The following is a 12,282-nucleotide window of genomic DNA, read 5'->3' as shown; positions in this document are numbered from 1 at the left end:
GCAATTTTAAAAAAAAATCCAAGGTGTAAAATCACTGGGAAGCGAGACAGAATTGATACAAAATTTGGTAACTTTTTATACAATTTTTTTTGCTTCCTGCCCAACACAAAATAAAAAAACCTTTTCTTTTCAAGGCTCATCTCTAAACCTAATCCAAAACATGTCGGTCCATGTAATCAAAAACATAATTTACACCTCCCGTGCTATCATTAACGCATGCACTGACATGGGATCTTACAAAACTTTATATTAAAATCATGTCCTGAAGTAAGAACGAATCTCAAGAAGAAGGACCGAATTGCCCCAAATGCTCAAAAAGTTCCAAAGAGTTTCCATAACTAATGCAAATACTTACTAATGCAAACACCTTGATCGTGAAATCAGTTCAAACATATAAAAATTCTCTTTCAAACATATAAAAAATTTTTACGCCAAAACCGGGAACAATTCATTGTGCAAAAAAATATCATGGACGAGATCATCATTATCATTATACAAGATAGTAGCTGGAAAGATTTTTTACAAATTTAAAATTCTTTCCATTGTAATAAATGAGGAAAGATCCCAATGTAATTAACCATTGGCTGATATAAGAAGCAGTCAATTAGGTTCAAAAATGATCCCACATTAATTTTTTGTTTTGGATGGGAGGTATTTTTTCTTATTACGGCTAATTTAATACTCATTTATTATAATAGAGGATCATCCATGCCATTCAGATTTACGAGTTTTTTAACTATTTTTGCCAATAAACTCAAACTTAATTTAAGAATATGCTTCTGAGAATTCTGTAAACAAACAAAAATTAATAATCAAAAGAGACCTTTTAAATTGTTTTGCAAATTTTTTTGGAAGGAAAACAAAAAAAGTGGCGACGCGCTGTTTTTGAAAATTGCGGTTTGAGTGAGAAAGATCCAAAATACTGGAAAAAAAACAGTTCAAGAGAATGCAAACTGAAAAAAAATCGATTGTGAAAATTGATGCGTTCCAAAAACACTGCTGAAACACACCGAAATTTTTAACGGCCATTTGGCACACAACTCTGAATCATACTAGATCCATACTTGAATCACTCTGGCATCACAAACGAGAAAAACACAAACAAAAAATTTAACATACTGTTGTGACTGTATTTTAGAAAAAAGAAACAAAAGGGTTTTTGTTTACTTTTGATGTTTTTCTGTACTATTGTAGTTGATTTGCCAAATTTTTGTTGAGAACAGTTGCTAAAATTCAAATGTTTTTTTAGCAACCAAATTATATTGGGTAAGAACTGTCTTCAAAATTGATTAAATTAATCTGACCAAAACTTTATGGAGGTGTTTCATTGTTTTCAAAATCTGTGAATAAACATTAATAGCCAAAATAGACCTTTCAAAACAGTATTCAAACATTTTTTCAAAGGCAACTAAAAAAAAAATTGTTTTCAAAAAAAAAATTTGAAACGAACAGTAAGGGATTTGGTATCGAATCTTTAACCAATTATTAAAGTCAAATCCATTAAAGTGCTTGGAATTAAAATTCCCGAAGGGCTCAAGGTTTAGCCTCTGATTAATTTTATTTAATACAAATAAAGCGTCGATATCGCCGTCGGATATGTTGATTTTAAATGAGAATTTTTCAAAACCTGTAGAAATCCTGCAAAATTGTTTTCTGCCACTGTTCCACCATGTATTTTGTATTATTTTTGTTCCCAAAGGGGAAAATGTTAAGACTAAAACGGTGACAAAGATCATAACTGAATAAATATGATTTTTTGACTGCTCCTAACATTTCACTTCAAAGCAAAAAAACTTTTCATTTTCCACATAAAGTGACGACCAAATTTTCTCAGTTTACGAACAACAATACAAGTGTCAACCTGGTGCTAACCAAACTGCAATGCAAATTCAGTGCCGGAAGAAATTTTCCACCACTAAGTGCGAAATAATTGAGTAAAAATCATGCAATATCCAGAAGAGGAGTCGAGTGGTTCAAATAATTTCTAATTTTTAAAAACCTATATCATTATATGGTCAACGTTCGAAAAGATACTTCAATAAGTTTTACCTTTTGGGGAATTGAGTGACAAAACTCTGTCCCCAGTTTTCACGATTCATATGCCATTTTCCGCTATGAAATATGGTAACGCAAAACGCTGAATCAAATTCCCTGTGTAGATAAAAAAAATTACATTTAGTCACAATTACTGAGGGCTCAACGTAACGCATTTCGACGTCTTCGTGAGTAGCCTAATATTTGATTTGTAATATTTTAAGACGCAATTCAAAGAATTATTTGCTCTTGTGAACAATGATATTGTTAATCTCAAAACTGCAATTTGACCTCATAATCAGCGATTAGTATCGAGAGGGAAATTTCCGATGTTAATCACGAATTGAGTTATCTTTCGTTTTGGTCTAATTGACACTATCTTAGTTATTAGGAAAGAGTTACTTACAGTGTGGAAACTACTAATTAATGGCATTTAAATTAGTGACACATGATTGTCCCAAGTTTTCACGATCGCACCAAAAATATTTTCTGAAAATGAGTGCACATTAATTTAATTGTGAAGCAAATTTGCACTAAATTAACATAGCCTAACTTGTTTCCACACGCGCTTTCAATTCTAATCCTAAATTATGAGTCGTAAACATGCCCGACAAAAATTAGTACGGATTCTCGATTATTCAAAAAATTGGCCATGTTATGAATTACACCCAGAAAAATTGTTTGGTAAAATTGAAACTCACCTTGATGGAATTATACCTTTGTCCTTAAACAGTGGTAAGAAACTTTTCATCAAAGAAAGTGAAAACAAACGCCAAAGAAGAGGCTGAGCACGTTTCTTACCAAAATGTATGGTATCTAAACTATTTGAAATTTCGAAACCGAAAAATTTAGTTGACGAAAATGCGAATTTTGAGCTCCTGTACAAGCAGCAATTGAAAAGTGTTTCCGCAAATACTTATAAAAGAGTAAAAACCTTTCATGAAATAAGATTGTATAGTTTCAGTATATTTCAGATTTGAAGTGTGATTTCTAATTAGGTTTTTAATCTATTAATTTTGGTAATCCGTCTAAAATTGTAAAAATAGTTCCCAACGGTAACTAACATACATATTGTGGGCTATAATTTTCACTTACATTCGAGTGTACAATTGCACGATTGTCAAAACTCTCAAATGCCGTCAAGAATATAGTTATGAGCATACTAACTCTGCTAAAAAATGTTTCAGCTCTTTATGCGTCTGTGGTACTTGCGCTTGATGACGTCACAACCACTACTCTAACGATAACGGTCGATGATAAAGAGGGAAATGCCACAATAGCCGACATTGTGGTATCATGTGCCTCCAATGACCATCCGAAGTGCTCTGATTTGCAAGCCGACAGAAACCCATCAGCCAGTGACCCAGGATGGTTCAGATATTCAGGACTTGAGCCGGGCACTTCCTACCAATTCACTGTGAATCAATCCACTCATGATGGCAATCTGGGTATTCTGCTGTTCAGCACAATCGTTGTCTGTACAGGTGGGCTTCATTTTTTATTGTTATAAGTCATGATATACCTAATTGGCAATCTGCAAACTGTCCATATTACCCGGGTCCAGGTGTCACCGCTAAAAATCGCTAAAAGATGTAAGATTTGCGGTGAATTTGAGTAAAAGTGTAAGATTTGCGTTCAATGCGATGTTCTCGACCCGGGTATGTGCAATTAGTAATACGATAGAATCATTTACCATTAAGGTTTTCATAAATTTCTGTCAAATTGGCACGCATTTAAATCGCATGGCGGAAAGCTGTTACGCGTGAATACACTAATACACTAACAGTAATTATCAAAAATTATATTTAAATTTTTGTTTTCAAACGCTGTCAAATAATAAGAGCAAACATTAGAACATTCAGTCAACTTGTTTCTTGCAGAGCTCCGAAAAAAATGCAAAAGTTGAATGAAATTTCATCAACCCAAATGCTGATAATTTAATATTAGCCTTTACGTATTGACAAAACAAAACGCATGCTGTCATCGTTTCTTTTTTTAAACAAGTAAATTGAGAATATAACCCGTGGGTTAAATATTACAAGTTTAAAATTATATATACAAAATTAGTACAATGTTAAAAATCAAAATAGTGGTTCCGTTTTTTAAAGGTAAAAATAACTTTTGAAGCCACCAACGTTCCTTTCCAACGGTACAAGTTTGAATTGTTGGAGCAGATGCTGTTTTAACATGGGTTTAAGCTTTGAGCGTGATCTGATAGTCCGGACTTCACGCGGAAGTTTATTCCATTTTTGGATGCTTCTTTTTTGTAATGACCCACTGCTGGACCTTAGGAGAATTAGCTGTTCAGTTCGGTTGTTTTTTCTTACTAAGATATTACCACTTAGAGAAAAACTCTCAGTGCCATCTGATTTCAATAATGAAATATCATTCCTAAGTATTGAAACGCTCATCTGGCTTATTAAAAGTTCTGCGGGCAAAATGTCAGATTTTACTACGAGATCTGTAGATCTCTCAAACTTTTTTCTCAAATAGCAAACTTTAATTCCCCAATTGATTTGTCGATTAATTCGCTGCATTGCAGAGAAATTCAAGTTCTGAAAAATTAGAGCACTGAACGTTGAATGAGAAAGGACGAGGGATTTGAATAGCATCAAACGTGCTTTCAGAGGCAACTGATAACGTATAAGGTATATGGATCTAATCGCTGTGGCCATACTTGATAGGACTTTGTTGAGTTGTACATGAAAGTTTATTTTAGAATCAATCGTTATACCCAAAGTATCTGCAGTGACTTTGTGGCTTAATTTCTTGTCCCCGAAAAACTATTGGATCAAAATTTTCATTTTCTTTCGAGACGCAAAGAATTTCAGTTTTACCGGTATTCTTGGTTAGATTGTTTTGCTTTAGATAATTATCTGTTTTCTCCAGTATTCCAGAAACACATTTTTCCTGACATTGTTTCTGCTGAAATGAAAACTTGTGTCATCAGCAAATTGAAATATGTCGAAGTTTCCTTGTACTTTTTCTCGAAAATCTTTAATGTAGAGAAGAAAAACCAGTGGCCCTAAAACCGTTCCCTGTGGAACACCATGATTTCTTTTCAACCATTCAGAGTAAACATCATTTATTTTAACACACTGCTGTCTGTTTTTAAGAAATGAAGCAAATAAATCAACTGCACTTTCTGAAAAACCGTAAGCTTCAATCTTTTTGACAAAAATTTCGTGCGATATTGAATTAAATGCTTTAGCTAGATCAATGAAAACGGCAACTGAAATTTTTAAGTTATCATAGTTTTCTTGTAATGCTTCGATTAAGTGTAAAACAGCATCTGTAGAACATTGAACATTAACATTGAACTCAAGCAGAGTGATATCGACGTGTTTTATAAAAATTTGTTTTGAAAAATGACCAGTCAGTATCCTCTTATATATTATTAACAGTTTTAAATTACAACTTTTAGGCTTCGTATTAACAAGATATTTTTACTAGGTTTGTTAAGTGAGAATGATTTGAAAGCAAATTCTACGGGTTCTAAAGATATCATAAAAGTTTCCGAAACCCTGAATTCGGTTTTTTTAATAATCAAGATAAAGAATTTTACTTTAATATGAACGTACGCTTTGAAGTTTGAGAATTGATGATTTTCTTAGCATTGAACTTTTCTCAATTAAACTTAGACGATAGATGGTTTCTCCAATAGATGACCAGGTTCTTGTTGCACTAGTTTGTTGGAGTGCCAAAATTTCATCTGGGTGTACCGCTGTTTAGCACAATTGCTGTCTGCACAGGTTTTTTTCGCTATTTACTGTTATGAGTTGTGATATACGTAAATGGTAACCAACAAACTGTCAATATCTTTTGCAATTAGTAAAACAATAGAATCATTTACCAGTAAGTTTTTCGTAAATTTCCAGCAAACTGTCACGGAATGGTGGAAACGGAATGGTGGAAAGCAGTGTTAAATGCTAGTATATTAAACAGTAAATATTTAAAACCTTTGTGAATTTAATCGCTGTCAAAAAATAAGAGCAAGCATTAGAATGTTTTGTCGACTTAATTCCTGCAGACCTCCGCAAAAATGAAAAAAAGTAAATATTTTTTATCAATCCCAATGCTGATTAATTGTTTTGAGCCTGTACATAGTTACAAAGGGAAATCCATTCTGTAACGGCTGATTACTAACTTTTGCTAAATAATCTTTACGCCGGCCCTGATTCCAAAGTCAAACTTTAAATTTTTCTTTTCCTTATTCAAAAATGTTGTCATTTTTGATTTATTCGAGTTGAGAATATATTAGGACACGGTTTACAACAAAAGAGGTTTTGTTAAAAGCATGAAGTAGCATATAGTTGCACTCAACTTAACTGGAAAGAAAATATATTCGCTTTACACTTTAACTATATTTGTACTTTATTCAAGCGCGTGATATTTACATACTATGAAACACAAGAGGCATAGATAGTTCAAATGAGCAAATCATTAATATAAACAGCGCTAAAATTGAGATGAGGTGGCAAATAAACTCAAATGAACGTATTCTAACTGAAAAGAAAGTTCAATACAAAACTTTGTGTCGATGGCCCTATCTAAATGAAGGCAAATTTGAATGGTTTTTTCCCAAAGACCTCGGAAACTAAAAAAGAACCAAAATAACTTACTGAGGGGTTAAAGACAATGATACTACACAATTATTAGTATAAAAATTAATAGCATCAGTGTAAACTTATTTGTGGGGATACCAGATTTATTCTATAGCTAATGTTAAAACGGGCAAAATTTAGAAAACAACTTTTCTCTATAAATTGGGCCTCAGATCTACCGATCGGAGGAATGGGACTTTAATAAGTTTATAGAAGACGTATAAAAATGAAATGAACAAATTCTGACGATTATAACTCAAAATATGATATCACTTTTTTTCTTTATCTGTCTATCTCAGCTGGCGCCAACAAATTCTGGCTATGTTTCGAAAAATTTTCATATTGAGTTGCAGCAGAGTAATGTTTGCGTGTTTTGAAATTTTTGATTTTCTATAAAACCTGTCAGTAATTTCTTTTTTCTTCTCAACAGTTTTAGTTAAAGAGTTTTGGGCTTTATATTATTCAGAATTTTTTGACTGGGTTTGTCAAGTGATAATGTTTTAATAGCAAAGTTCCTATGCAGCTCTAAATTTATCGTGAATGTTTTCAATTCCTGAATCCAGCTTTTTTTTAAATAAAGAAGACCAGGAAGTTTACTTTAAAGTGAGCGTTCATATTGAAGTTTTAAAATGTGTGATTTTATTTTCACTGAACTTTTCTCTATTCAGTTTACTCAGATGTTTGTTTTTCTAATAGATTGCCAATTATTTGATACAATAGTTTGTTAAAGTGCCAACTAATCATGTATTTATATGGCCTGACTCAATGGAGAACAACACTGTTGTTTTTCTGACTAAAAAATTTTGATTTTTAACATTGTACTAATTTTGTATATATAATTTTAAAATTGTAATATTTAACCTCCGGGTTATATTTTCAATTTACTTGTTTAAAAAAAAACATTAACAAATCAATTTACTTTTTTTACAGGCGAAATATCCCGTATGAGCCAAATGAAAAAACGCTAAACAAAAAACTGAAGACAAAAGCACACTTTGTCGCCGTCTTTCTCAACAGACCAGTTTCTGTTAACTGTAGTTCTTGTAGGCAAAGCTTAAAAAAACTGGTGAAAAAGTGATTAAATAGCCGTATTCCTCATAATCTTAGTCCTATAACTGCAAGACAATTTTAAGTATATCAAAATCAAACAGAAGCAAGAAGGCAATGATATGGCCACAAAATTATTTAGCCACAAAATGCCGATTGGTTTTGGAAGAGTTCTTTTCCCATGGTGCTAGGAAAATTGAAAAATTTAGTCTACAGTTTTATCATAATTGGTAATAAAAGTCAATAATTGGTCCATAAATCAGTAGTTCAGTTGTGATAGATTCATATCAAGTCCCACGGGCCACTGAGGCATGGCCATGGCACGCGAGGCATGGCCAGATGCGGTAAAATACGGTCCAACCACGGATAGACCTTCGTTCCACTAGTTGATGAAAAAAACTGCGGTATATTTGTTCGCTTACGAAATAGCGTTTCAAATTGATCAATCAAAGCTTTAGAATAAGTTTTATTGCTCATTTTACTTAAATTGTCGGTTAAATTTCTCATTTTTTGGTTGTCGGCTAAACGCCCTGTCCGCGGTCACCTTTTCCCATATAGCTGCTGAGCTGTCATGTAGCGTCTAGAAGCAGGACGCGCAGAACAATTATTAATCTATGTCTCACCATCGCACCCACAATAACTTTTTAAAAAAGTTTTTGCATATTTTAAGAGCCAAAACTTCAAGCAACCGACTTCATTTTGACCGATACAGATGGTGTACTCTTTCTTGAAATCAAAGATACTGCTAACTTCGACAACGGAACAGTGGTGGCCTACAGTACTACTGATGGAGGACAATTGGGTCAAGTCTCCTTCACCCGGGAAAGATTCCCAGTGAACGTGACCGAGTTGCCGACTGATCTTTCTGTGAGGTTGGAAGCAACTTTCTCGGTCGGAACAGTCACTGACTGCAGAGATAATGACGGTGGAGTCACCACTAGTCAGGTGCTTTCAGTGACTTATGATGGCAAGTACTTTTTACGCAATCGCAAAATAATCAAGTCAATGGTGAAAATTGTTTCATATTTCAAATAAAAAACCTGAAAAGGCAGAGTTTTGAGAATTTTGGGGTAATTTGGTTCGGTTTCAATGACAGTTTGGTTAAGAAAGGATATTTTTTCGCCGTAACTTTGAAAGCTAAAATGATTCCCAGGTTGAGGTCCCAGACCGAAAGTCGGTATGTCCAGACCCTGCCAGACGGAAAGTGTCTATGTCCAGACCCTCCCAGACGGAAAGTGCCTTCAAAATTTTTCAAACTTTCGTGCGTTCAAAATTTTTCGTGCGTTCATCGTGCGTTCAAAAGTCCTCATGTCCAGACTTTCCTGCGTTCAAAATTGCCTATGTCCAGACTTTCAGGAAAGCACAGCATCCTCAGTCTGGATCAAGATGTTCAGCCTCCTTGGTTGTTTTGCAAAACATGAAGAATAAGCTAAAGCTTTGGTCACTTGTCCTTTTTGCCTTTTCATACGGATTTCAGAATAAGCATACGAATGCGTTTTAACTGGACGCGAACCAATGTTTAAACCATAGTTGAATTCAGTCTGTATTTACCCTAGTCGAGTAGTGTGTGTGTGTGTGTGTGTGTGTGTGTGTGTGTGGTGTGTGTGTGTGTGTGTGTGTGAAAGGACTTTTAAAGTTAATCTGAGCGACATCATTCAGCTGTAAATACGCAGTCAACGGTACTAGTCACGGACTGTTAGATATTTTTCAATATTTGCGAAAATCTTTATCGAAATTTGCAAAGTTTTTTCATATTTCAATTAATGTTTATTAAAATTAGCGATCAGAAGCAGTTCATTTTAATGTGAAAAGGGGGTCAAAAAATTCTCAGCATCGATAAAGCGCAGGAGAACTGAAATTTTTTCCCAAGAATACTATGGTCAAAATGAGTCATTTCATACTCATTTTGGGGTAGCATTTTAATTGGGATGATCCATCTTTAGGGTTCACTAAGTAGTAATTAGGAGTTAAGCATATGAGGAGTCTCTTCATGAGTTGCATGTTGATGTCACACTTTGAAATTTCAGGAACTGGTTCTGGAGCAGCACAGTTGGGGGAGCTGATCTGGCTATCTTTGACCGGAATGCTGTTTATCCTCAGCAACAACCTACTAAAGAATGCTTAACACCATCAATCTGTTCCTTTCTCAAAGTTATGAACTGATTGCACATTTATACATGATATATAAAACAAATGACAAACCCGGGTCGAGGTGTCACCGCTAAAAATCGCTAAAAGATGTAAGATTTGCGGTGAAATTGAGTAAAAATGTAAGATTTGCGCTCAATGCGTTGAATGCAGTGACAAAAAATATTTAAGCGGTCAAAATTTTAAGCGGTTACTTTTTTGTAAGAAATCCGGTGAATGCGGTGAAAAAAAGTTTTTCACCGCTAGAAACCGCAAATCTTACAAAAATTCACCGCTTAAAACCGCAAATCTTACAAAAATTTACCGCTTTCAACGCATTCAACGCTAAAAGATGCGGGCGCTTTGCGGTGAAAAAAGTTTTTTTTCACCGCTATTCACCGCTAATCTTACATTATTTTTTGACAAAACCTCGACCCGGGAAATCTTCCAACACACCTCACCCCATCCCGCCCCACCCCACCCCCCTTGTTGTATTGATGACGCGTGTGATACGATAACTAATGAGTAATTTCAATTTGGTAAATGGTTTGCATATATTGATAATTGGCGGTGCCAGGATTAGCTCAAACCATCTTACAATCGACAAGTTTAAAAACCTGCGCAAGAATATCAATTACAGATGGGGAGGTGGTGGCAACAGTTCTTGGTTGACTTAAATCCTTTCCTTTTTTGATAAAGAATAGAACCAATTGCATCCCACAAAATATCAAACAGACGAACATCTAAAAAAAAGCAACAACTTCGTTAAGTGTATATATAATGATAAAAATCCATTGAAGCATATCATATTTTTTTCCGTATAAAGATAATTGACAAACCACCACAGATCAAGGCATCGCGTCCTCGTTTCCTACCCTCATGGTCTTCCAAATGCTATAAAATATCTATTGGAACAAACTTACAGTTTGCAGTTAACGAAGGTATTTCTAACAATGTTTTTCCAGAAGTCCTTACAAGGCATATGTAATTCCAATTTATAAAAAAGGTGGTCTGCTTGAATTGGAGAACTACAGACCAATTTCATTGAACCCAACTCTTGCTAAAATATTCCAAAGACTACTACTGCAACATTTGCTAGAACATATAGAAGAGCATTAGATAATAAACAAAAATCATTTCGGTTTTATTAAAAACAAATCGTCGACTGAACTGTGTTTTCATTAACTGAGACAAACTTTCTTTTTCATTAAAAACAACTTTTCAGAAGAAAATGAATCTGTATTTGGTATTTTTTGGACCTAGCAAAGCCTTCAACTCATTATCTCTTGAATTTTTCTCAAAAAATTGCAAAGTACGGGTTTGATATGGAAGCAAAAACTGTACTAGAATTTTTTTATCTATAAGATAAGAATGCTTTAAAAATGGAATATATTTCGATTGGGGGACAATTAACCATGGAGAATTGAAGAGACAGTCCTTGGACCCTTGATTTTGGACCCTTGATGTATAATAACGACTTCTCGGAAAGTATGAAAAGCGATGAAGTTTCACAATTCGCAGATGACACTTGTATTATATCCAACTCCATAAATGACCAGGAATTTCTATTGAAAGTGGACATTACCTTTCAAAAACTGCTGATAATTACATGAACCAGAATATGTTAACCTTGAGCAGATGAATTCTTGAACCAAAATAAAATCGAAGTAATTGTTTTTTCCCAAAAACATCAAAATCACATAAAATGATCTGCATCTTATTATAATGGACTTATTGTAAAAACAAAACGTATTTGTCGATATCTGGGCTTAGTGATTAACAACAAACGAAAATTTGACGCTGAGATAAACAAAGTGTTGACAAAAATGGTGACTGCCGTTAGATCAACGTACTTACTGAGACATTTTTTTTACGTTAAGAGCAAAAATTGCACTATTTAAACCAATTGTCTTGTAACATTTCAAGTTTAGGGTAAATTTACTCCAATCTTTGCGGCTTCATCAGTCCAAGAATAAATAAGTATTTAGTTTGGTTTGTTTAGTTTGGCACTCTTTGGTTTGATGAAACTTGATGAAGAAAGCAGTCAAAAAACCGAAAAATAACATTTTTCAAAATTTGGGAAAATTTGAGATGCGCAAAAATTGCCGAGCCGTACAATTTTTTTACAAATATAACATTCATTTTAAAAGGAGTGACCATTCAGTAATCAGAAATTTCACGGAATAGTGGAACAAGCTACCAATAGAAATCCGGAAGGAAAAAGAAAAAACCAGTCATGAGGGAAAATTATTTAGAGAAATGATCAAATTACATGAACCTGTTCCAATAGATAAACAAGTACAAGATTTTAGAACTTTTTTGTTTTAGACATTTCGAAATTATTTTTATATGCTTTGAGCTGATTTAAATGTAAATGTTTAATCAGATTTCTTGTTGAGGTTATAAAAATTTGTATTTGCAATTTACAGATTTTTAAAAAATTGAAAATGATAAAATACATAAGTTTTAA

The 12,282-nt window shown here is 33.8% G+C and overlaps 1 protein-coding gene across 3 annotated transcripts in view; it reads left to right on the top strand.

Moving 5' to 3' along the window:
* Window positions 1–9,899, top strand: part of LOC142354717 (uncharacterized) — a 33,297-nt gene extending 23,398 nt beyond the window's left edge. For 2 of the 3 annotated variants that reach the window (XM_075407091.1, XM_075407090.1), the window contains exons 5-7: window positions 3,222–3,518; window positions 8,356–8,652; window positions 9,713–9,899. In XM_075407091.1, coding sequence (XP_075263206.1) covers window positions 3,222–3,518; window positions 8,356–8,652; window positions 9,713–9,810 — 692 coding nt within the window. In that variant the 3' untranslated portion in view covers window positions 9,811–9,899. The remainder of the gene's footprint in view (window positions 1–3,221; window positions 3,519–8,355; window positions 8,653–9,712) is intronic. The other variant, XM_075407092.1, reaches the window with a different exon arrangement.
* The last annotated feature ends 2,383 nt before the right edge of the window (window positions 9,900–12,282 follow it).

Source organism: Convolutriloba macropyga, chromosome 15, assembly GCF_964194025.1.
Source record: "Convolutriloba macropyga chromosome 15, txConMacr16.3, whole genome shotgun sequence".
Classification (NCBI taxonomy): Eukaryota; Metazoa; Xenacoelomorpha; order Acoela; family Convolutidae; genus Convolutriloba; species Convolutriloba macropyga.
This window is presented reverse-complemented; position numbering and strand designations above follow the sequence as displayed.